We start from the raw sequence: 25,800 nt of genomic DNA, 5'->3' as shown, positions 1-25,800 counted from the left end.
TGCAGTGAGCCAAGATTGCGCCACTGTACTCCAAACTGGGCGACAGTGAGACTCCATCTCAAAAACAAAACAAAATAAAACAAACAAACAAAAAGAAATAATACCTAAAATCCAACGCTTTAAAATACTATATTTTGTTCACTGATAAATACTAGCACAACTATTAAGATAAGAAAGAATTTATTCAGTAAAAAGACAAACATTTTTTATTTGAGAAGAAACATTGACTTGAGAAGAAACAGATAATCATAGTAGACCTATAACAAGTAAAATGACTGAATTAGTGATTTTTAGAAGACTATCCACAATGTTAATCTCAACCCAGGGCCAGGGAGCTTCATTGGTGAATTCTAACAAATATCTAAAGAGAAATTAATTCCAATTCTTCACAGACTCTTCTGAAATATGAAAGAAGGTTACTTCCCAGCTCATTTTGTGAGGTTAATATTATCTTGATACCAAGAGAATTACACACCCTAACAAAGTAAGATTTGTCCTTGCAATGAGAGGATTTTTAATATTGAAAAATCAAATAACATAACACACCTGTATTAGTCTTTTTCATGCTGCTAATAAAGAGATACCCAAGACTGGGTAATTTATGAAGGAAAGAGGTTTAATTCACTCACAGTTCTACATGGCGAGGGAGGCCTCACAATCATGACAGAAGGAGAATGAGGAACAAAGTTACGTCTTACATGGTGGCAGGCAAGAGAGCATTTGCAAGGGGACTCCCCTTTATAAAACCATCAGATCTTATGAGACTTACTCACTATCATGAGAATAACATGGGAAAGACCCACCCCTATGATTCAATTCCCTCCCACCGGGCCTTTCCCATGGCACATGGGAATTATGGGAGCTACTCAAGATAAAATTTGGGTGGTGACACAGCCAAACCATTATCAACACCCTTTCGATAGAAGAAAACACTGAAACCACACGATCATCTCAATTGATGCAGAAAACACATTTTACAAAGTCCAGTGCACTTTCATGTTAAAAACACTCAACAAACTAGAAATAGAAAGGGATTTCCTAATCCAGTGAGGGAATCTATGTAAAGTCCACAAATAACATGATACTTAGTGGTGAAAAGCTTGACATTTTCCTCCTGAGATAAAAAACAAGACAAAAAGGTATGCTCCCACCTCTTCTATCCAACATTATACTGGAGGTTGTAGCCAAGGCCATTAGGCAAGAAAACTAAATACAAAATATCCAGATAAGAAGGGGAGAAATAAAAGTATCCTTATTGCAGATGGCATGATCTTATATACAGAAAACCCTAAGGAATCCACTGAAAATCTACTATAACCAATAAATAAGTTCAGCAAGTTTTCAGGATAGAAGATCAATATATAAAACTCAGTTCTTTTATGCACTTCCAAGAAACAATTAGAAAATGAAATTCAGAAAACAATTTATCATAGTATCAAAAGGAATATTATACTTATGAATAAATGTAACTGGCAATTCTTCTTCTGGAAATATATGTAATAGAGAATTACCTGCACTCACAGAAAATGCCATAGTTCATAGTAATTTGTAAAAAAAAAAAAAAAAATCAGAAAGCTTCATAGAGTATACCAGCTGGGTACTGGTAAAATAAACTGTGGTTCAGCCACAGAATGAAACACTATGCAGCCACCAAAAGGAAAGAATGAGGGAAAAGAAGGAAGGAAGGAAGGGAGGGAGGGAGGTAGGGAGGGAGAAAAAGAGAGAAGAAAGGAAAGTGGACCATTCTTTCTACTAATATGGAAAGACTTCTAAGATATATTGTTAAATGAAAAGACCAAAGTAGAGAACAGAGTTATCAGTTATCAGTGTGCTGCCCTTTATGTAAAAATCAGGGCACATAACAATATAAATGCATAAATATTAGAAGTATACATAATGAACTAACGGAAGGTGACTAGCACTAGTCAATTAGGTGAGCTAAGAACATTGGAGAGTAACTTCTTTATGGAAGTCTTTTTATAGTATACTGATTGTGAAATTGTGAATACCTGTTCATAAAATAAATAAATATGGTTAAAAGAATGGAAAACAAGAGAAGTGCAAAACTTATAGTCCAACGACTCTGAAACAAGATAAGTGCAAACTAGTTTCTGGAAAAAAAAAAAAACGTTGTTGAGATAAATTAAAAATCAAAATAAAGAGAAAAACCAGCCATGCTCATGGATTAGAAGACTCCACACTGTTAAGGTGGCACTATTCACCAAAGTGATCTACAGATTTAAAGCAATCTTTATCAAAATCTGAAAGGATGTTGTGGAAGAAATTCATATGGAAATTAACATGAAATTTATTTAAAGCAATCCTTATCAAAGTCTGAAAGGACTTTTTGGAGGAAATTCATATGGAAATTAATATGAAATTGCAAAGGACCCAAAAGAGCTAAAGCAAACTTGAAAAAGAACATTGAAGTAGGAGTCGTCATATTTCTCACTTTTAAAACTTACTACAAAGCAACAGTAATTAAGACGGTGTCCTATTGGCATAAAGACGATTATACAGATCAGTGAAATGGATACAAGTTTGCAGAAGTAAACCCTGATGTCTGAGGTCAACTGATTTCAAGAATAATACCAAAACAATGCAATGGGGGAAGACTGGTCTTCTTAGCAAATGGTGCTGGGACAACTGGATAGCCACATGCAAAAGCATGAAATTGGACTCTTCCCACATACAAAAATTAACTCAAAGTGGATCAAATACTTAAATGTAAAAGCTAATGCTATATAATTCTCAGAAGAAAACAGAGGGCTGCATCTTCATGACCTTGGATTTGGCAGTTGATTCTTAAATAAGACACCAAACTCATGAGCAACAACAACAACAAAATAGATAAAATGAACTTCAAAATCAAAACTTTTTATGCTTTGAAGGACACTATCAAGAAAATGAAAAGACATCCCCCAGAGTGGAAAAAATGTTTGCAAATCATACATCTCATGAGGGACTTGAATCTAGAATATATAAATAACTTACAATTCAATAAAAAAGACAAATAATCCAATGTTAAAAGTGGGCAAAGGATCTAAATAGAGATTTCTCCAAAGAAGAATATATAAAGTGGCCTATAAGCACATGAAATTATTCTTGGCCAACTTAGGCATCAGGAGATCCAAATCAAAACTATAATGAGATATCATTTCATACCCACTAGGGTGACTATAAGAAAACGGTCAAATAACAAGTGCTGGTGACGACATGAAGAAATCAGAATCCTCCTAACATTGTTGGTGGTTGTGTTAGTTCATTCACATTGCTGTAAAGGAATACCTGAGACCGGGTAATTTATAAAGAAAGTAGGTTTATTTAGCTCACAGTTCTGCAGGCTGCATAAGCATTGCACCAGCATTTGCCTGGCTTCTGGTGAGGCCCAGGAAGCTTTCAATCATGATGGAATGCAAAGGGGCATCCAGCATATTACATGGTGGGAGCAAGAGAGGAGGAGGTACCATGCTCTTTTTAACAACCACCTCTCACATGAACTAACAGAGTTACCATGAAGATGGTACCAAGCCATTCATGGGGGATCCTACCCCATGACCTAAACACCTCCCACCGGGCCCCATCACCAACATTGAGATTTGGAGGGGACAAACATCCAAACTGTATCAGTGGGAATGTAAAATGGTACAGCCACTTTAGAAAAACACTTTGCTAAGTTCCTCACATTGTTAAATATAGAGTTGCCATATGATCCAGCAATTTCATTCCTAGATATATACTCAAGAGACATAAAAACATATATCAGCACAAAAACTCGTACATGAATATATATAACAGCATAATATCCCAATTGTGGAAGCAACCCAAATGTCTAACAAGTGATAAATGATAAAGAAAATCCATACAATGGAATACTATTCTGCAATAAACAATAATAAAGCACTAATACATGCATGATACAAGATAGACGATAGTTGAGATCTGTCAGCTAAGTGAAAGCAGCTAATTACAAAAGATGACATATTATGTGATTCTATTTTTATGAACTGTCAAGAAGAGGCAAATTGGAGACACAAAGATGATGATTCATTATTTAGGGCTAGGGTGGTAACTAATGGGTACAGTTTCTTTTTGAAGTGATGAAAATGTTCTAAAATTCACTATAGTGATGATTGCACATAACTAAGAATATACTAACCATCATTGAATTGTTCTTTGTTTTGTCTTATTTTGTTTTGTTTTTTGAGAGGGGTTCTCACTCTGTCACCCACATTGGAGTACAGTGGTGCAATTTCAGCTCACTACAACCTCTACTTCCAGGGCTCAAGCGATTCTCCAGCCTCAGCCTCCCAAGTAGCTGGGACTAGAGGCACATGCCACCAACTCCTGGCTAATTTTTGTGTTTTTGTAAAGATGAGATTTCGCCATGTTGCCCAGGCTGGTCTCGAACTTCTGAACTCAAAGCAATCCACCCACCTTGGCGTCCCAAAGTGCTGGGATTACAGGCATGAGCCACCATGCCCAGCTGAATTATATATTTTAAATGGTTAATATGTAACTTATGTCATTACATCCCAATAAACTGTTAAAAATATTCTATTGAACTGTGATTTTCTTACAAAGGCATAGTACATCTCTAAAGCAAAATCAGATATAATTTTGATACTATTGGGTATAATAAAAGTATCCGTATTGTCAGTTTGTTGAAAGGATTAAGTGAGCTATAGCATCAAGTGGTCGATACATGTTAGGTTCCATGTTATAATTATTATGGCTATTAGTTGGGCCCCAATGTTATTAACCTACTACAAATTAATTGTTTATAAGCATCTTTGCAGATACAGAGGAAATACAAACACTGTCCCAGACTCAAGGAGTTGACTCAATACTTTAAATTGCCTTTTTTTTTTTTTTGGTACAGAACACAAGATCCATAACAGTATAAGAGAAAAGACAATAAGGGCTGGAATAAACAACGAGGGTCGTCTAGTATGTGCGAGACATAAGTTGGAGGAGGAGAAGGTGAATTTCAGGACAGGGTGGCAACTTGAGAGGTAGAGGTGGGAGGGAAAGTATCATTAGCAATAATGTGAAGAGACTGGCGTAGAGGAAGATGCTGGAAAGAGATAGGTGACATCTTTGTATGGGTACAAGGGGCCCAGCTATGCATGATAGGTTAAAATGTTTATATGTTCTGGGGTATTAATTGTATTTATTTACAGTTTTCATAGTGAAGTAAAAGTATTTGCCATACTGTCACCATTGGGTTAAAACTCTTCTACATTTGCGACTTTGAGAGTAGGGAGAAGTGTGTGTTTGTTTGTTTGTTTATGTTTGTTTTTGAGACAGGGCCTTGCTCTGTTGCTCAGGCTGGAGTACAGTGGCACTATCAGGGGCTCACTGAACCCTTGACCTCCCGGGCTCAAGTGATCTCCCACATCTCAGCTTCCTGAGTAGCTGAGACTACAGGCATATACCACCACACCCAGCTGATTTTTGTATTTTTTGTAGAGGCAAGGTTTCACCATGTTGGCCAGGCTGGTTGCGAACTCCTGGGCTCAAGCTATCCACCCACCTCAGCCTCCCAGAGTGCTAGGATTTCAGGCATGAGAGTTGTGTTAAATAACCATTTAGTTTAGTAATGGTATTTTTTATCTCTGATTCCACTGGGCTGTGGATCAAGTGGCAAAGTCCCTACTTTAGGAGGAAGCGTCAAAGAAAAAATCACACTGGACACATTAAAAAGGCAAGAAAGGCTTTAAGACCATTGCAAAGGAGTCAGGACTATTACAATAGAAGACAAAAATTGAACTCATCTACTCCAAAACAAAAGGTGGGAGTGTTTGTGCTTGGTGGGGTGAGCTACTGGAAAAGTCCTGGAGGACATTAGCACGGAACTTGGTTTGTGTGCTTAGGCCATCTCTGTTTGCTAATTGGTGCTTATTGAAGTTAGGTTTCTATCTTCTCACGGAGACTGGAAGATAGGGCTGCTGTTTTTCTTGATGTTTATATTTCAAAGGAATGCCTTCCGTGTCCTTGAGAAAGATACTCCTTGGTTATAGAAGATTTACATCTCAAAGGGGCAGAGGAAAAATGTACAATTGCAAGTTTTCTAAAGTGAGAGCTCTAAGAAAAGAGCAATCAGGGTCTTATAGTCAAGAAGAAACTTTCTACAAGTTTCGTGAAGTTGAGGGGAACATTAGGCCATTTTGGTCAGAAGATACTTTTTTAGTGATTTTGTTCTGTGGAGCCAGCCCCTGAATGCTGGTAACTCCTGGAAATAGATATTAAAAAAAAAAAAAAAAGTGCAATTAATTGTTTTTAGGACAAAAATATTATATGTACAATTACCTGTCAGATAACCCAAAGGGAGATCTTTATTTTGTTTCTCTTTGGATCTCAAGTGCTTTTTATTATTTTTTTTTCTTATCAGAAAAACTATGCCCTGAGCCTTTTCTTCCTCAGGCAATGCTTTAATGTAAAATTGAGCTTTATGTGCTGTTAGGAGTCTAGTCTCATTTAACTTTCCATTTTCACTTAAGAAACCAAATGGACTTTCAGGCTGCCTTTATGCTGGTAATTAGGGCAACTTGATGTGAATCTCAATGTGTTTGAGTGGTAGCACATATTAATACATTACACTTTCAATTTCATCGCTATTCAAGTGCAACATCCTACACAGTATAAGCACTTTGAAATTCAGAACCTTCTGCATGACCCAGACCATAATAACTGTAGCAGTTCAACTTACAATACTATGGTGCTGTATTATTTTTAATCACTTTTAAACATGTAATCTCATTTTGTCCTCCTGGTAAACACAGTGGTAGGATCTATTTTATAGAGGCTGCCGTACAAATGGCAAGACTTGACTCTGGCCTCTGGCTCCTAGCTTAATGTCTAGTTCAAAAGTTGGGAAGAATTTTTTAGATCTAGATATTTAATCAGCCTGCACTTGAAAATCACTATGCTTCCCTTTTTTAAGTGCTAAATTGGGATATTTCTCAAATATTCAGTTTATATTGGTGATAAAACATTACAAAGCCTTCATAATTATTGAAGTCCATTAAATCTACTGGGTCATCTTGCCATAGGCATAAGGATTCAAGCTAAAGGCGCATGATTTTGTTTAAAAGTTAAAGATTGTGATAAAACAAGATTAACAAAAGTACTTTTATACTACCGGAACAAAAACTCAAAAATAGCCTGTGGCATTGAAAATAAGAATCATTTCTGAAAAATTCTGCATATGCTTTGGCATATCTTAGAACTTTCTATATGTCTAATATAATGTAACAAATATTCCTATGTTAATATCCATCCAAAAAGAAATGATTTGACACACTGTATATAGGCAGAAAGACATAATTTTGAATATTTCATTCTGAAATAGACACTAAGAAAAATCTTGTTAAATGTATTTAGCCTAATTGCATATGTTTGAAATATGTGTTCTGTCATCAGGCAACCCTGCTCAGCCCACTTCCCTCCACTACATGAATCCTTACCAACTGAATGCCTATGGTATGGCACTAAAAGCAGTGGGAGAAATCGTTCAAGATTATGACAGTGATAAAATGTTTCCAGCTCTAGGTTTTGGTGCAAAACTGCCTCCAGATGGAAGGATATCTCACGAATTTGCACTGGTAAGAATTTGTCAAAAGGATTTGATGTTCTGAAAAATTAATGTTAGACCTTTTAATATTGCTTTGGTGCTTACTCTTTAGTCAGTCATGTAGCAAGCTTTTCTGACTGTAGCTTAATTTTGGTAAGTAATTGACTTTGGAGTGTGAACTTAATGGGAAAAAGAACAGCTAAATAGCTTAGCCATAAATCTACCTGAAGTGCACCCACCTGATTTACAAATAAGGGGTCTATTTTGATTATCTATTGCTTGCTAACAAACCTTCCTAAAACTTGGAGATACCAAACAATGTCATTCTATTCTGCTTATGATTTGTGGCTCAGGAATTCAAGCAGAGTATAATGAGAGATAGCGCATTTTTGCTTTGCAGTACCTGGAGTCTCAGCTTAGGTGACTTGAATGGCTAGAGATGCCTGGAATTGGTGATTGGGGCCACATTTTTCAACTTAGTTCTGGCTGTCTGTTGAATTCCTTAGATCTCCATGTTATGTCTTCTGGGGCTGATATGTCTCCTAACATGACTTCTTTGTTCATGTTCATTCATGTCTTAGGCCTGAGCTTGGATAGCTGAAAAACTGGGGTTGCCTGGACAACTCTCCCTTGTTTTATATATGGCCTGTCACTGTAGTTATGGAGGGCTTCATAACTGTATAGTGGTCTCATTGTAGTACGATTTCTTATGTAGCAGCTAGCTTTTCCAGGGCGAGTAATCTAAAAGTCTAGGACAGAAACTCCAAGGATGTTTATATCATATTCTTAGAAGTACCAAAATGTTATTTCTGCAACATCCTATTGGTCAGGCAAGTTACTAAGACCATCCCAGGTTCAAGGTAGAGGAATTAACCTTCACTTTTAATGGGAGGAGTATCAAAGAATGTGTGGCTATTTGTAATGTACCATAATTTTTAAAATCTAAGAAAAGAAATAATTGTGTTAAACTTAATGAGGTTTATTAATTTTCCTTTCATATGTTTCTTCTCACCCTTGAATTTTTCCCTTTCTCTGTCTCTGTAATTCTCTCCTTTGCTGCCTTTCCTGCCTCTGTGGTCGTTTCTTGTAATCAAACCTATACAAATATACACTGGTTGAGCCTCCCAAATCAGAAAAGTAAATGTTCCAAAATCTGAAACTTTTTGAACTCAACAAGATACTGAAGGGAGACACTCATCGGAGCAATTTGGATTTTGGATATTCAGATTTGAGAAGCTCAACTGGTAATTATATAAATATTTTAAAATCCAAAGAAAGAAATTCACAATCTGAAACACTCCTGGTTTCAGGTACGGGATACTCAACCTGTACTGTTAAGGAAGGATTTGTGCCTTACTTTTTTTTTTTTTTTTTTTTTTTTTTAAGACAGAGCCTTGCTCTGTTGCCCAGGCTGGAGTGCAGTAGTGAGATCTCGACTCACTGCAACCTCTGCCTCCCCGGTTCAAGCAGTTCTCGTGCCTCAGCTTCCCAAGTAGCTAGAATTACAGGCATGCATAACACCTGGCTATTTTTTGTATTTTTAGTTGAGATGGGATTTCGCTGCGTTGGCCAGGCTGGTCTCAAACTCCTGGGCTCAAGCAATTTGCTTGCCTCAGCCTCCCAAAGTGCTGGGATTGCAGGTGTGAGCCATTGTGCCCGGCATTAATTTGTTCATTAATATGAGCCCAATTAAAACACATATAGGATCCATATTGCTGTGGTTTCAATCTGGCCTCTCCAGAGTTCAGGTGCTGCTAATGTAATAGTATTAAGTGAGGCCGTTAAGAGCTAGTTAGTCTGCAAGGGCTTCGCCCTCATGAATGAAATTAAGGCCCTTATAAAAGAGGCTTTACTCAGCTTGTCCTGCCTTCTGCAATGTGAGGATACAGCCCTCACCAGACAACTGAACCTACCGGCTTCTTGATCTTGGACTTTCCAGCCTCCAAAACTGTGAGAACATTTCTATTGTTTATAAATTACCCAATCTCAGCTGTTCTGTTATAGCACAAACAGAATAAGACGAGAGATCAGACCTCTTTAAATCTATGAAAAATAGTCTCCCACATTGATGAAAATAAGAATGATTATGTTGATGATAATGTTTCAACTTCATTATTCCCTAATGATTATATTACTTTAAAATTTTCAAAGCACTTTTGTTTTCTTGTATAAGACAGACAAGGGTGAAGTAGGTTTTCAGTGAAATGGTATTTGACTCAATGCTGAGTATTTACTGAGTATCGAGTCACATACTTTATACTCATTATCTTATATAATCTTCATAAAATTCCTATGTGGTAGATACGTCATGCTGACGCATTGCACTGCTCTAGAAACTGCCAATCTCATTACCTGTGGTGAGAAAAGTTCACCAAGGAGTTGTATAACTCAACTGAGAGGCTCAGAAGTTGACCATTGTCCCAAAGGACAGGACTTGAACCCAGGTCAGTCTTATTTTAGAATTCATGCTCTTAACTACAGCTAAACCCCATCTTATAAAAGCACCTGTAATCTCACCTCTTGGATATATGCTTATATTAACACCATGATATATGTATCTTTTTTTTTTTTTTTTTTTTTTTTTTTTTTTTTTTTTTTTTTTTTTTGAGACGGAGTCTCGCTCTGTCACCCAGGCTGGAATGCAGTGGCCGGATCTGAGCTCACTGCAAGCTCCGCTTCCCGGGTTTACGCCATTCTCCTGCCTCAGCCTCCTGAGTAGCTGGGACTACAGGCGCCCGCCACCTCGCCCGGCTAGTTTTTTGTATTTTTAGTAGAGATGGGGTTTCACCGTATTAGCCAGGATGGTCTCGATCTCCTGACCTCGTGATCCACCCGTCTCGGCCTCCCAAAGTGCTGGGATTACAGGCTTGAGCCACCGCGCCCGGCCTATGTATCTTTATATAACTTTTTATATAAGATTTCATCTTTCTCAAATGTTTTAAGAGGAGAACTACACTTTTATTTTTGTATTTATTCTTACTTTTCTATTCCATCACCCACACGATTTCAGGAGAGGTTGCTGGAGGGCTTAATTCTTTCTTCCATGAAATAGGCCACATGCCAAACTCCAAGTGTCATAAAAATGAGTATCTGTTGGGATTTTGTTGTGTCTTAGAAAATTAAAATCTCCCAGAAACTTATAAAACCATGAAAATCACTCATGTGATTCTAAGTCTGAAATGCCTCAGGAAAAAGGTCAGGAGCTATTTTAATGCCTAAGAAAAGCAGTAATTGTGTTAAGCTAAATGAGAGGTTTATTAATTTTCTTTCCATACATTTCTTCCTCCACTAGTGTGTATTTATTTTCCTTTTTCCTTCTCCTTTTCTGCTTTTCCTACCTCCACATTTACCCCTTGTAACCAAAACTATACAAATATCTACTGCTAAGGAATGATACATATTTTTTGTTATTTACACCATAATCTGTTCTTTGAGCCCAATTTGAACATTTATGGAATAGAGATCATACCCCTTTAAATCTATGAAAAATAGTCTCTCAAATTGATGATGAAAACAAACAACAATGATTGTGTTGATGATAATGCCTCAACTTTAGTATTACCATATGATTATATTACTCTAATTTTTTTCAAAGCACTTCTGTTTTCTTGGATAAATAAGGCAGATATGGGTTAAGTAGGTCTTCAGTGAGATAGTATTTGATTTGATTCTTGCTGAAGTATTCTGTGTTAAGCTCATCTTAAATCACTGCAATATCTATGTCTAGGTACAGAAAATGACAAATACAAAAAGTTCAGTTTCATGACAGTCTGGCCTTTCATGAACTACCTGGTGTTAATAAACCCTCACGTTTCCATGGCATGAATTTGTGATATATATTCTCTAACATTAACCTGTTTATCTCAACAAATTCACATAATTCTTTTGGATAGCAAGGGAGTCTTCTTAACAACTTAAATTACCCCCAACGTGTAAGTTTTGCTGGCACAGATGTTGAACTTAAGCTTTGCTCATTTGAAAAGGTCTCAGTAAATCCCAGCTTTTTATGTGAGACACACTATGGGAAAAGAAAAAGGAATGGGAGAGGAAAGGAAGAATTTCCTAGTATTACCATTTCAAGACTTATGGTTATGAAAAGAATGGGTCATTGCTCTCCTCTCATTATAATTCTTGATGACTCCTTTTGGGGTTATAACTGAAAACACAGTAGTGCGGAGTTCTGGTAGAGGTATTTCTAATGAGCTTGTGGCCGGTGGTCCTTTTTTTTTTTTTTTTTTTTTTTGAGACGGAGTCTCGCTCTGTCGCCCGGGCTGCAGTGCAGTGGCCGGATCTCAGCTCACTGCAAGCTCCGCCTCCCGGGTTCACGCCATTCTCCTGCCTCAGCCTCCCAAGTAGCTGGGACTACAGGCGCCCGCCACCTCGCCCGGCTAGTTTTTGTATTTTTTAGTAGAGACGGGGTTTCACCGTGTTAGCCAGGATGGTCTCGATCTCTTGACCTCGTGATCCGCCCGTCTCGGCCTCCCAAAGTGCTGGGATTACAGGCTTGAGCCACCGCGCCCGGCCATGGCCGGTGGTCCTTAAAAGAAGGTCTTCCATGTGGACCAATAGAGAAACGCTACACCTGTCCAGGTGATTTCTCCTGGGAAATACCTAAATGCACTTGCATGCTTTTCACTTATTTTGGCATTTATACAAATGTATGCAATTTAATATTTATGTATATGTATTTTTTTTTTTTTGCCAAGTAGGCATCAGCAATTTAATAACCAAGAGTCTTTAACACTGTATTGCATATAAAACAGAAGCTCAATAGGTGTTTGTTTATCGAATAAAAGGAAGAATTCTCTCAGCTTTTTCCCACAGTAAGCAACAGTCACATTTCAGAGTAGAGCAACAGCCCCTAAGAGCTTCTTTTCAGTATTTTGTCAGCTTGTTAGCCCTGCTGAAAAGTGTCAAAGGCTGCAGGCGGCAACAGAAATGACAGGCTTCTTGCATGGAGCTGAGTCCACACTCTCAGCACAATCCCTGAGGGAGCTAAACGGGAGGAAAAATAGGTAAGAGCTGGACACCCCTCCACACTTAAGTCTGAGTGGTGAGATTACTGATCATTTTAAAGTCTGATCTTTATGCTTTTCTATGTGTTCTACAAGTTAACATGTATTATTTTATAAATGGAAAGGTTAATTAGGTTGTTGAAATATGAAATAGGGCGTCCTTTGCCTTCTTCATTAATAAACAACAAAATTAAATGCGCTTATTTTAAAAAAAAAATCCTGTGTTTTACTTTTGTGTCAGAGCCACACCTGGACTTATTCTAATTTGTTTTAACAAGAAATAACTGATTCCCTGCATAATTACTTCAAGAAATGAGTTTTTAAACACATTTAAAATATTTTTATTTATTTCAATAGTTTTGGGGGAACAGGTGGTTTTTGATTACATGGATAAGTTCTTTAGTGGTGATTTCTGAGATTCTGATGCACCCATCACCTGAGCAGTGGTCACGGTGTTATCCTTCACCCTCCTCCCACCTTTCCCCACCAGCCTCCAAGTCCATTATATCATTCTTATGCCTTTGCATCTTCATAGCTTAGCTCCCACTTGTAAGTGAGAACAGACAATATTTGGTTTTCTATTCCTGAGTTACTTCACTTAGAATAATGGTCTCCAACTCCATCCAGCTTGCTGTGAATTCCATTATTCTATTCCTTTTCTTGGCTGAGGGGAATTGCATGGTGGGGGTGTGTGTGTGTACACATTTTCTTTATCCATTTATTGGTTGGTGGGCAATTAGGCTGGTTCCATATTTTTGCAATTGCAAATTGTGCCGCTAAAAACATGTGTGTGCAAGTAACAGTCTTAAAACTCTTTTTATAACTCATTACAACTTTCTCATTAAGAAGAAAATCTCATTTTAGTAGCTGTAAAATATTTAAAATAATCCTGATGTAATCCAGAGCATATGCTAAAAAGAAGTCATAATTTTATGTGGTAAGATATTCTTATCATCTAAGATGTATGAGGGAAACTTAGAGCAACTTATTATGGCATTAGAACTAATTCAGAAATCATTAAACATTCCATGATGATGAATAGAACATCTAATGACTACCTTTACATTATCAAAGAAGAGAAAAATGGTGACCTTGTAGTTTCAGTTCCAGAGAAATAGTGGTAACATACAGTTTCATCAAAATGTAAACCTCCAATCAACATGTTAAAAAATAAAAGTAGCTCAGGACTACCCTAGTTTGTAACTGTTCCTTTAAGGTAGATATATAATACATTTTTATATGCCCAAAATCAGTAATGAACTTTAATTTTAATTAGCTTAATACCTTATCAGGGGAAAAGAGCACCACAGAATCTTAAAGGAATGTGAACTAGGTCGGCTCAGATGAACATCAGAACACTAACTGCTTTGTGCTAAATATTAAACTTATCTTTTTATTCTATTTTCAGCCAAGTCATGCAACCAGTTTTATAATGTAAAGAAGGCTTTTATTTTTATGCTTTCAAAAATGTATGAGGGTTAATAAAAATGTTTGAAGAAAAGACAAAATTAAAAGAAAAAAAGTAGATATAAATCCCTCTCTCACGAATGATAAAATTGAAGTAGTTGGTAACATTTGACCCAGTTTCCTAAGATCCCCAGCCTTGTAGAAATCTTGGCATTTTGGCCAGGTGCGTGGCTCACACCTGTAATCCCAGCACTTTGGGAGGCTGAGCCGGGTGGATCACCTGAGGTCAGTTCGAGACCAGCCTGGTCAACATGGCAAAACCCCGTCTCTACTAAAAATACAAAAATTAGCTGGGTCTGGTAGTGCATGCCTGTAATCTCAGCTACTCGGGAGGCTGAGACAGGTGAATCCCTGGAACCCAGGAGGCAGAGGTTGCAGTGAACCGAGATCTGGCCATTACACTCCAGCCTGGGCAACAGAGCAAGACTCCGTCTCTCTCACACACACACACACACACACACACACACACACACAAAGAAAAGAAAGGAAAAGTAAAAAAGCTCAGCATTTCATAATTTTGTAGCATAATAGTGTTTAAGAAATTGAACTCTGGAGTTAGACTGCCTGGTTTAAATCTTAGCTCTCCTATTTGTGTTGCGTGACCTTGGGTACAGTATCAACATTTTCGTTACCTTGGTTTCTTTATAAAGTGGGGTTAATGACTGTCCTACAATTTTAGGGTTATGAAAGTTATATGTAAATATTTTAGTATAAAACTTGGTATATAGAATTCAACAAATTTTAGTTATAAATTACCAGTTACTTGTGATTGTTCAGGTAAAAACATGTATGCTAAAATTATTGCTAACCCTATTTAAAAGTAGTGACTATCACTAGTGGATAAAAAATATATGTACACAATTTTAGATATTCCCCTTTGAGAAGTGGAGGCTATCTCCTTTTTCTCAAGTGTGAACTAGACTTAGTAACTCATTTCTAGCAAATGGATTAAAGTAGGAGTAATGATATGTAACTTCTGAGCCTGGCTCATAAAAGGCATTGGGGCTTTGTCCTTGCTCTTTCTCTGGGATCACTCAATCTGGGGAAAGTTAGCTGCCATGTTATGAGAACACTCAAGCAACCCTGTGGAGAGTCCATTTGGCCTCCTGCCAACAGCCATGTAAGTGAGCCTTTTTGGAAATAGATCTTTCTGTCCACTGTCAAGCTTTCAGATGACTTCAGCCCAGGTCGGCATCTTCACTGCAACCTCATGAGAGATCCTGCTCAGGAACCACCCTGCTAAGCTGCTTCTGGATTCCTGAGACTTCAAAAATGTATGAGATAACAAATGTTCATTGCTTCAAGCCACTATACACAGGGTATAACTTTGGAGGTAATTTGTTACATAGCAATAGATAACTAATACATGGTCTTGTGTTATTTGTATAATTTGGACTAGGAAAATTAAACCTAATAATGACAGAGCATTTAAGGTATGAAAAAGCCAGCCTAGATGTTCAGGGTTAAAGTTGCCTCAGGTCCTGTCCCCAGAATAAGAGCTTGGGTTAAAGTTGCCTTTCTGGGCGCTGTTCCCAGAGTAAGAGCTTCTTAACAGCAAGCTCCGTTTCCCTTGAATGACCTGGGTTGTTTTTTTATTCCTTTCCTTTTGCCTTGTCTTGATGTTTCCCACACCAAATTATATTCCCTCTGACACCTTCTCTACTTGGAGTTATCAGTTGTGGCCTGAAAATGTTCATGTGGCAGATATTTTACATTTTTCCTGCTATCAGGTAAAACTGTTTGAATTGATAACATTTATTTTTTCTAATTTTAATACATGTTCACTGCAGAAAAATTGGAAAAATAGCGAATAGGTTAAAGGACCAAAGGAAAGTTATCAGTTATCTAACCACCCAGAGGTAGCCACTATTAATACATTGGTTTTCTTCTTTTTAGGATTTCTGTATGTTTATCTCCACATGTACACAAACCTGTGTAAATTAAGATACTATTACTTTTAAAGTGTTGTGGTGTTCAGCTTCTCTTATTTAAATTTTTCTTCTGCCATTTTTTGAAGGGTATAGATTTTTAATGACTGCACATATCATATTATGATCTGCATAATATATCATAATCTATTGTTGATCACCTAATGTATTATTGTTTTGCTATTGTAAATTTATAAATAAGCGCTCTTCCAAAAAATATTTATGATTGTCAATGTGTATTATTCTCTTGTCTTTTTCAATTGATCTTCACGGAGATTTACTTTTTTACTGTTGTTTTGCCTATGAATTTTTACAGAATGGGAACCCTCAAAACCCCTATTGTGATGGCATTGAGGGGGTCATGGAGGCTTATTACAGGAGTCTGAAATCTGTACAACTATATGGGCCCACCAACTTTGCTCCTGTAATTAATCATGTAGCAAGGTAAGTAGAGAGTAGACAAGGGGCTTATTCCGATGTACTGGAACATGGTGAACTGGTAACATTGTTGCTAGTATGACTCCACACATGAAAGTTGTTTTCTTCTAATTTACCTCCAAGAAAGTGAGGAAAAAATGTACCTTAGAAAGAGTCTCTATCAAATGATCATGATACTTTGCTGAGAACTGTACATTAAAATCTCGAGTGAAGAAACATTTGCTGGGTTATGTTAGGAACTATCTTTGTTCAACTAAGGAAAACGTTTTCTTAGGAAAAGGCATCCATGAAGAAAATAACAAGATCAGTGGTGATGTAAACTGTGTAAATTATTCTTATTTAGTATCACATTCCATAGTAGTAATAAGTAGCATAGAAGTAATAAGAGACTGAATTCTGTTAGATGACTACTTGAAGCATTCGGTGATATATAGGGCACATTATTTTAACTTCTCTGAAATTAATATAGTAGCTAATTTATAAATTCCCAGAGCTCTACCTGTGTATAGTACATAGTACTGAAATCAGAATATAATTGCTTATTACTCCAGGTACATGTTCTGAAGAAAATGTTAAAATGTAAAAAATAAATCTATATATACTTATCATTTTTCATTAATGCATAAATGAATTAGACAACACTGTTTAAATCCCTAGAAAGTTTGGCCTGTGTAAATCCTATGACACCCTGACTTATTTTGAGATAATTAGAAATTGCATATCCTTTAAAACATGTAGCCAGAACTTGAAAAAAATTCTGTATTTTGGTCAGTTTATCAAGTACAAAGGTAATGTGAAACCCCAGTTCTCTGAAGGTTCTAGTACTTTACCACTTTCCCTAATGAATATTACTGGCAGTTTCAGTGTGTTCTACTTTTCATTATCTGGGACATGGACAAAATGCTAAAATATCCCTTGCACCCAGGGCTGACCCCAGTGCAACTTCCCTGTGGAACTCTGACTGAGGTTGACAGTGATACATTGATGACTGTTCTCTGAGTGTGACCCTTCAGCTTGAATTTTTCAGACAAAATCATCTGCAATCTCTACTAAAATATGAATTTTATTAATACATCTTAACCCTGTACACATACAACCCCACAAAAAAATGGTACTTAGTCTTACCTATTTTACCTTTATTTCTCTGGCACCTGTTCTTTTCTATTTCTCTTTTTTTAATACAATCTTGGCTCCCAAAATTGATCTCACAATCCATTAATGGGTCATTACTTGCAATCTGAAAAACATATCCTAGCTTATTATACTAGCCAATGTAAGTAATGTCATATATACTGTCTCTTGATGGCTGTCAAATAAAGCAGAATATAATACCATGCTAATACAAGATAAAATATAATTGACAGCCACACTACCCTGCAGATCACTTTTTTATAAAAAGATAAGAGAAAAATGACAGGACTTGTGTTGTGTGAACTCATGTTGGTTATGAGAAATGTGCTCATCAATGCTTCCCAAGTAATTTCATATTTTTTCCTGGTATGTATATATAATAAAAGTTAAAATGATAGATATAAAATATCTAGGTACTCGGCCGGGCGCGGTGGCTCAAGCCTGTAATCCCAGCACTTTGGGAGGCCGAGACGGGCGGATCACGAGGTCAGGAGATCGAGACCATCCTGGCTAACATGGTGAAACCCCGTCTCTATTAAGAAATACAAAAAACTAGCCGGGCGAGGTGGCGGGCGTCTGTAGTCCCAGCTACTCGGGAGGCTGAGGCAGGAGAATGGCGTGAACCCGGGAGGTGGAGCTTGCAGTGAGCTGAGATCCGGCCACTGCACTCCAGCCCGGGCGACAGAGCGAGACTCCGTCTCAAAAAAAAAAAAAAAAAAAAAAAAAAAAAAAAAAAAAAAAAAAAAAAATCTAGGTACTTTTCTATATACATTTAAAATTAAAGGCCCCACAGTGTTCTATTGCGATTTTTTGTTTTATCCATCATTTTGTAACTTCTCGAATATAGGAGCAGCTGCTAGTGAAAGCTCTCAGACTCCTTGAAAATAAGCTATGATCTAATAATTTATTATTTTTTACATGGGAAAATTAAGAAAATCAGTAAGAGATGGCTATTTAAGAGTCATCTTTTCCTTCCAATACAATAGGAAGTTCCATGTATACATTTCTTAGTATAAGTCTACAGAAGGAATGCTTTTATCCTTTCATCTTTGAATTTTATGTTTAATTGTATTTTTAAGCTTTTATTGAGAAAGACAATTTCTGTCTCACCCAAAATTATCATTCAAAAACCTTAACAACTAAGTAGACGAGGTACTATTTTTTTCCTCTATTAAGAGAAGCGCCGTAGTTATAGTGGTGTGTGACCTCTATTTATATAACATTTTTGCTTTCTATAACTCTTAAATGCTTATCAACAGTACTTAGCATCATACCCATTATGTAGGAGGTAAGTATTCAACAAATATCTAAAAAACAAATTCTGTATATGTTAATATATTATCATTAAAAATTATTTTTAGCAATGTCAAAACATATATATTCATACTTTTTATATTGGCTTGATACTTTTTTCCTTAAAAAGTATGTTTTCTATGTGGGTAAAAGCTCAGTTTTTTATTATCATTTTCTATAAGCATTTTAAAGAATGCTTATTCTTTTTAAGAATAACGATTTTAAGCACATGTTTATTTTTAGGATTCATATATGTATCTCTGATCTGTTTGACTTTCTAGGTAATATTAATGAGATAACAATATTGTAAAATAGACAAGACTCAAAGTGTCAAATTTACAATAATTGAAGGTTTTATATGCTTTTTTTGAGGCTTTCCAGCCCCTGCTTCTGATTTCTTGCCTTTCCAGTCCTCCTTTTCCAGAGCTGTCTTGGGAACAGCATTTCAAATGATGTAAAGTCCTACTCAACATCTGTTGATGCCTCGTCATACATTTAAGTGCAGACGGTTTAGCTTGGCATTCAAGAACATCCAGTATTCAACAACCAGCACTCACCCATCCAACCTCATTTCCACATTCTCCCAAATGTACTGCTCTTCAATCACAGAGAATCTCTGCTTCTTCTGGTCTATACCATTCCATGCATATGTCTATTACTAATTTGATACTACTCTGTGGTTACATGTAGATCTTTACCACATTGAAGGGAGGAATTATTCATTGTGACGTTCATATACATGCACATATATACATATAAAAATATAAACCACAGTACTTTGGATATACTGAGATATCTGTACGTGTTTGCTTAATTAAATTATCTGAATACCATATGAGGCTTTGTTTGTTTGTTTGCTCTGTCACCCAGGCTGAAGTGCAGTAGCATGATCTCGGCTTACTGCAACCTCTGCCTCCTGGGTTCAAGCAATTCTCCTACCTCAGCCTCCGAAGTAGCTGGGATTACAGGTGCCCGCCACCATGACTGGCTAATTTTTGTATAGTAGAGACGGGATTTCGCCATGTTGGCCAGTCTAGTCTCGAACTCTTGACCTCAGATGATCCGCTCACCTCAGCCCCCTCAAGTGTTGGGATTATAGGCGTAAGCCATTGCGCCTGGCCAAGTTCATTTTAATTAACAAAGTTATGATAGGAAACTAAAGAACCTTTTTGGTTTTCAGACAGAATCTCTCTCTGTCACCCTGGCTGGAGTGCAGTGATGCAATCTCAGCTCACTGCAACCTCCACCTCCCGGGCGCAAGCGATTCTTGTGCCTCAGCCTCCCAAGTAACTGGGATTACAGGCATGTGCCACCACACCCGGCTAATTTTTGTATTTTTAGAAGAGACAGGGTTTCACCATGTTGGCCAAGCTGGTCTCCAACTCCTGGCTCAAGTGATCCACCCGCCTCAGCCTCCCAAAGTGCTGGGATTACTGGCATGAGCCACTGGGCCCAGCCTAAATACTCTTTTAAATGATAGTGCTTAGCCAATCTTAATGACCTGTGGAAATGTGATTGTGATTAACACCTACTGTATCAGTCGGGGTTCTCCAGAGAACAGAACCAGTAGGAGACATATAGACATGGACATAGATAAAATATAGAGATACTTTTTAAGGAATTGTCTCACGCAATTGTAAGGGATAGCAAGAATGTAATTTGTAGGACAGGTTGGTAGATTGGAAACTCAGGTACGATTTCATACTGCAGCGTAATGTGAGTATTCCCTTTTTTCTGGGAAACCAGTTTTTGCTCTTAAGGCCTTCAACTAATTGGATGAAAATCCTTTACCTAAAATCATTTGATGGTAGATGTTAACCATATCTACGATCTTTGATTAAATAAGTGGGATTTATAATCTAGTTGACACATAAGCATCATCATCCTACTTACCAAAACAAAGAAATATATTGCCATTATGTTGTAAATTGACAACAAATTTAAATTCTGAGAAATAATTTTAGGGCCTTTCAGATATGAACTTAATACTGTGTCTGATGTCTAAAACACTATGTTTAAATTTTATTATTAATCACAATAGAAATAAAAATATTTTAAAATAATGTTTTTTGTGGAATGTGATTTGAACAAAATGGAGTTTTAAGCATCCCCTGATTAATCTGTTTCCTCTTGTATGTAGTGTGAACTATTTTTACATTCCTGTTAACATTTTTAAAAATTTCTATTTATCTAGAATTCTTCATCAATAATTTTAAGTAATTTGAAATAAATTTAATGTGTTGGTATATTATACCAGCTTAATATTTCAAAAATAAACTAATATACTAGTGAAAATTTCAAGTATCTTTTCAGATTATTATGAACATTTCACTTGATTTAAATATATTCATTATTTCCTATTAGTCTTTTGTTTCCTGTGCCTAATGAGTTACTGGTTTTGAGGCTGTCACATTGCAATTTTTAAAGGGGATCTATCAGTTTCTGTCTTTTGGCTATTTGAATTTTTTCTGTTTTTTCTTATACTGAGAACCTTCTAAAATCCAGATAACTATCCAAAATGAATTTTCATTTTTTAGGAAATAACTTTTTATTTTGGAATTCTCATAACTAATTTTCAAATTAAATAATGTATTATGCTTTATTTATTCAATCTGTGCAGTCAACAATTCTTATGGAGCCCATGATCTATCTCTAGCAACATGTTCAGTGCTATAATATGGATTATCTATTCCTCTTCACAACAACTCTAAGAGGTGACAGTAGTGTCATTTGCATTTTGCCGATGATAAAATAGATACATAGAGTGGTCATTTGTGGTGGAGTTAAAATTCAAACCAGAATAAGCTGACTCCAAATCACTATGTTATGATGCCTTACATCTTTAAATCTTTTTATCTCTGCTACAGAGGTAGACACACAAAAGAAAATGCAACAAAGCTACCTATCTATGTGGATACAGTGGTCTCTTCTTTGCCCAGTCAAAAGTATTTTAGGGGTGACTCTTGGTAACAAAATTTACTCTGCTACTTTGTGTTGAAATATTTAAATGTATTCCTTTATTCATTGTTAAGTTTTAATCCATTGTGCAAATCATAATTGAACGACTTAAATAAAAAATCCCTAAGTCAGTTTCTTATCTTGTCTTCTTGCCCTCTCTATTCTTATGAACTAATAATAAGCTAAAAGAATATTCCCTGAATCTGAGCCAACCAGATATGAACTTTTACAGAAACAATCCCAGAAACTTCTTTCAAAGAAATGCAAAAGAAATGTGTTTGAATTGTGCAAAGTTAACCTCTCTCTCAGATATATCATAGTAATATTAAGATATAAATTATAGATAGGCTATATTTCAAAAAAGGCAACTGACTTTTAATAATAAGACTTAATTATGCAATTTATAAAAAGATTCCCCATCAAGTTCTTTTAAGAAGCAAGCTTCTCTAATACCTTTAAAATATAATTTGAATCTGTGAGGCTATATATCAGTGTCACCTCCTAGAAAAAGTACTGAGGTGTGGCCAGCTTATACTTTTTACTTCATCCATTTCTGTAGCATGTTAATTATTTTACCTTAAATATATAATATTTTCAAAATAATAACTAAATTAGAATAAATGGTAGTACTTTAAAATAAAAGGCTTAATAGAATAAATGGTAATACATTGATTTTTTTTGAAATTTAGGTTTACTTGCAAAGTGCAACAATGTGCCAACATGTAGAACAAGTGCCATAAAAGCAACAACTGGTTTTAAAAGATTAATTTGTGGTGCTGAAGGTGATAAAGACTAAAATGGATTGGACAGCACTTAAAAGTAAAATGTAATTGATTTTCAAATTAAGTATGCCTAGCAGTAGTGACAGTCACACAATAAACTCACGTATCTTTCTACAGCCTTAATGTTTTTCAAAGTTAAGAGATATAAAATATTAATACAAGCATATATTTATCATAAAATAAAGTGTAAAATTTCCATGAATTTTTAAGATAATACAAACTTCAGAGAAATTCCAAGTTTACTGTCATCTGCTTTAGGCTGTATCTATAACTCTCTTATAGTGTGAATATATTCTTGCCCTTTTCTTAGATATACATTCTGGTGTATCCAAAGAAAATCAGTTAAGCCACTGGAAGCGGTATTTTATATGACTGCATAGTAGTCAGCTGTCTGTATTTTTCTTTAATCTGATAGATATTTTATATTTTAAGAGTACCATTTGGTAAGAAAAGCATGAAAGCCATACTGTTGTACTTAAGAAGGTTTTCACTACTATTTGTAGTCTTCCATTATTCTCATGAAATATAAAACCCTGTGTTTCTGAATCATAGTAAGAAATGCTTTCTTAAAAAATAATGGATATTTAAAAATTAAAAATTGAGATCTTGGGGAAAATTGTTAGACTTCTTTTCTTTAAAACAAAAAAAGTTAAACATGGAATGGGAGAATAGGTTTATAACTGCTTTGCACGGTTTTCCAATGGTTGTGTTACTATAAATTAACACATATTCTTTAATGTCCAGGATCAATTGTTCAGCATTATGGCAATATTTTTCATTCTGTAGTACATTGTGGAACCTGTTCAACATCCTGCTTACAGGGTGTGATGAGCATGCCACTTACTATACTTACTTTATCAATCTTTAAAATTACCAGTATTTTATTAGTGGCATGGACAAATCTTAGTATCTGTAGTCCGTGGGGAAAGTCGTATTTTTCTTCTTTATATGTTTTTAAATTCTGCTGCCCAAGAAATAAGTTGTGCCCTGACATATGTTTTATACTACTTGTTTGTCACCAACTTGTTCAAATGGGATTCACTGCGCTCCTAGAGATTGTAAAGGAATTTTCGTTAATCCTTTAGGTTGTAAGGGAGTTTTTACTTGGTAACTTTTAGAAATACAGATCAAGGTCTTCTTTACTATCCTATCTCCTAAGAGAACCATAATGCTTACTTAGCACCAGACATGAATTGCATGCCAGTCAGGTGCAAAAATCGTAAAAATTAACTCTATTGAGAATATAATCTAGATACCTAGAATGTAGAAAACTAGAGGAAAAGAGAAATATAATGAAATGTAACATATTAATAAAATTCACCTCTAAATTACTGAGTATTATTTGGTGAGAATTCTGACAAACTTCAAGTACTGGAATATGTTGTTATCATATACATAATTTTGTGCTTTGAAATGGTTCTCCATGTCATCTTTCATAGATTTAACATATATTAAGACTTGACTGTGAATGTGTCAAAAATATTTCTTCTACTGTGTAATTTTATTGAGGTGAAATTTTCATAATAAAATTCACCATTTAAAAGTGTACCATTCAATGACATTTAGTACATTTGTAATGTTGCAATCATCACCTCTATGTAGTTAAAAAACGAAAAGCATTTGATTATTGCTATCATTTATACAATGCTTATATTGAGTACCATACCTGCAATCCTTTATTAATTCATGCAGCAATATAAAGATGTAAGTGTTATTATCTCAATTTGAAAGCTAAGAAAATAACGTTCACATAGCTTAGGTAATTTACTGAAGATCACTTACATAATGTGTTGCTTAGTCAGGATAAGTCTATTTCCAAAAGCTACACCCATTCCTTTGTACTAAATAGCCACTCATCTAGCACATCTTTTATTAGTAAATGAACTTCTAAGGCAACCAGATATTTCTGTGTGGCAGCATGCACTAACATTGCGATTATTCTAGTGTGTTATTTCAGATAATTGAGAATTTGAAAGTTTGCATAAGATACACCTCTAACGTGTTCAAATATTTTATTGAGATTAAAATGTTTGTTAACTATTCCAAATTGTATTTGCCAACTATCACGTATAGAAAACTGTTTTACTTTCCTTACCTTTTCGTTGCCTTTCAGATACGCTTCTTCTGTAAAGGATGGCTCCCAGTATTTTGTGCTTCTGATTGTTACAGATGGTGTTATCTCAGATATGGCCCAGACTAAGGAGTCCATAGTTAATGTAAGTGGGGGTCACTCCGTATTGGACTGGCTACATGACAACATGGTGCTACTTAGAGAGAGACTGGAGTCTATTTTAGTTAACGATAAAATAAAATCACCACACCTTTTCAGTATATTGCGTCCTTAACCTTATCCAGACAACGCATATACATCTTACCACTGTTCCATGGGGATCAAGCTAAGGGGTATGAATATTTTAGTTAAAAAAAATTCTTGCCGAAAGAAAAAAACAAAGATAATAGCATAATTTTCACAGGCATGGGTGTGTTTGCCTCTATTAGTTTGATCTATTTGTATACAATCTTGTGATTTATACTGGTTATTTCTTAACATTTGCATTCCACTTAGAGGAGAACTATGATAGCTAATTGCTATTTCTGTAGAACTGGATAGTGACTGATTGATTAAAAAACCATCCTGCTGATTATAATTCTTAATTGTATGTTTGTTTTTTTAGGGTTATTTGATCATTTACTAATCTATAAAATCTATATTTACTAGATGGTAATCTGTAAAGTAATAGTTTTTACTCTCTAGTCTCTAAGTTTAGCAATGTTTGGCACGAAGTGGACATTTGATAAATATAGGCTGCAGGAATGAATTTCATTAATATACACTTCAAAATATGGACTTAGTAATTTAGGTTTAACTAAGAAGGCATGAGGCCCTGAGGAATAATTAGTCATATTTCAGTGACCTTCATAGCAAAAGATGTGGTTGCTCTAGTGTTCTATCTATCTGTTGCTGGATCAATCTCACATTCTTACTATTAAATTATTTAAGTGATGATATATGATATGTTATATGGAAAAAACATGTTATAACATGAAATATTTAGTCTCCCTCAAAATCCTCAAGGATATTTAGTGCATAACAGTATTAACTTTCTGTAATGATCATTTGTGTTCACTCATTTACTGTGAAAATTGTTTTTTCTAACCTTGGGTATAAATGAGGTAGATTATAGTACTACTGCTATTTTATGAATCTGATA

The 25,800-nt window shown here is 35.7% G+C and overlaps 1 protein-coding gene across 3 annotated transcripts in view; it reads left to right on the top strand.

Annotated features, from left to right (window-relative positions):
* The window catches only part of CPNE8 (copine 8), a 230,607-nt gene that overhangs the window by 181,433 nt on the left and 23,374 nt on the right, over positions 1-25,800 (top strand). For all 3 annotated transcript variants that reach the window (XM_025403626.1, XM_025403627.1, XM_025403628.1), the window contains 3 exons: positions 7,426-7,607; positions 16,303-16,430; positions 24,702-24,804. In XM_025403626.1, coding sequence (XP_025259411.1) covers positions 7,426-7,607; positions 16,303-16,430; positions 24,702-24,804 — 413 coding nt within the window. The remainder of the gene's footprint in view (positions 1-7,425; positions 7,608-16,302; positions 16,431-24,701; positions 24,805-25,800) is intronic.

Source organism: Theropithecus gelada, chromosome 11 (genome assembly GCF_003255815.1).
Source record: "Theropithecus gelada isolate Dixy chromosome 11, Tgel_1.0, whole genome shotgun sequence".
In the NCBI taxonomy this organism is placed as follows: domain Eukaryota; kingdom Metazoa; phylum Chordata; class Mammalia; order Primates; family Cercopithecidae; genus Theropithecus; species Theropithecus gelada.
Note: the sequence above shows the minus strand (reverse complement) of the source record. Positions and strands in the feature narration are given on the sequence as shown.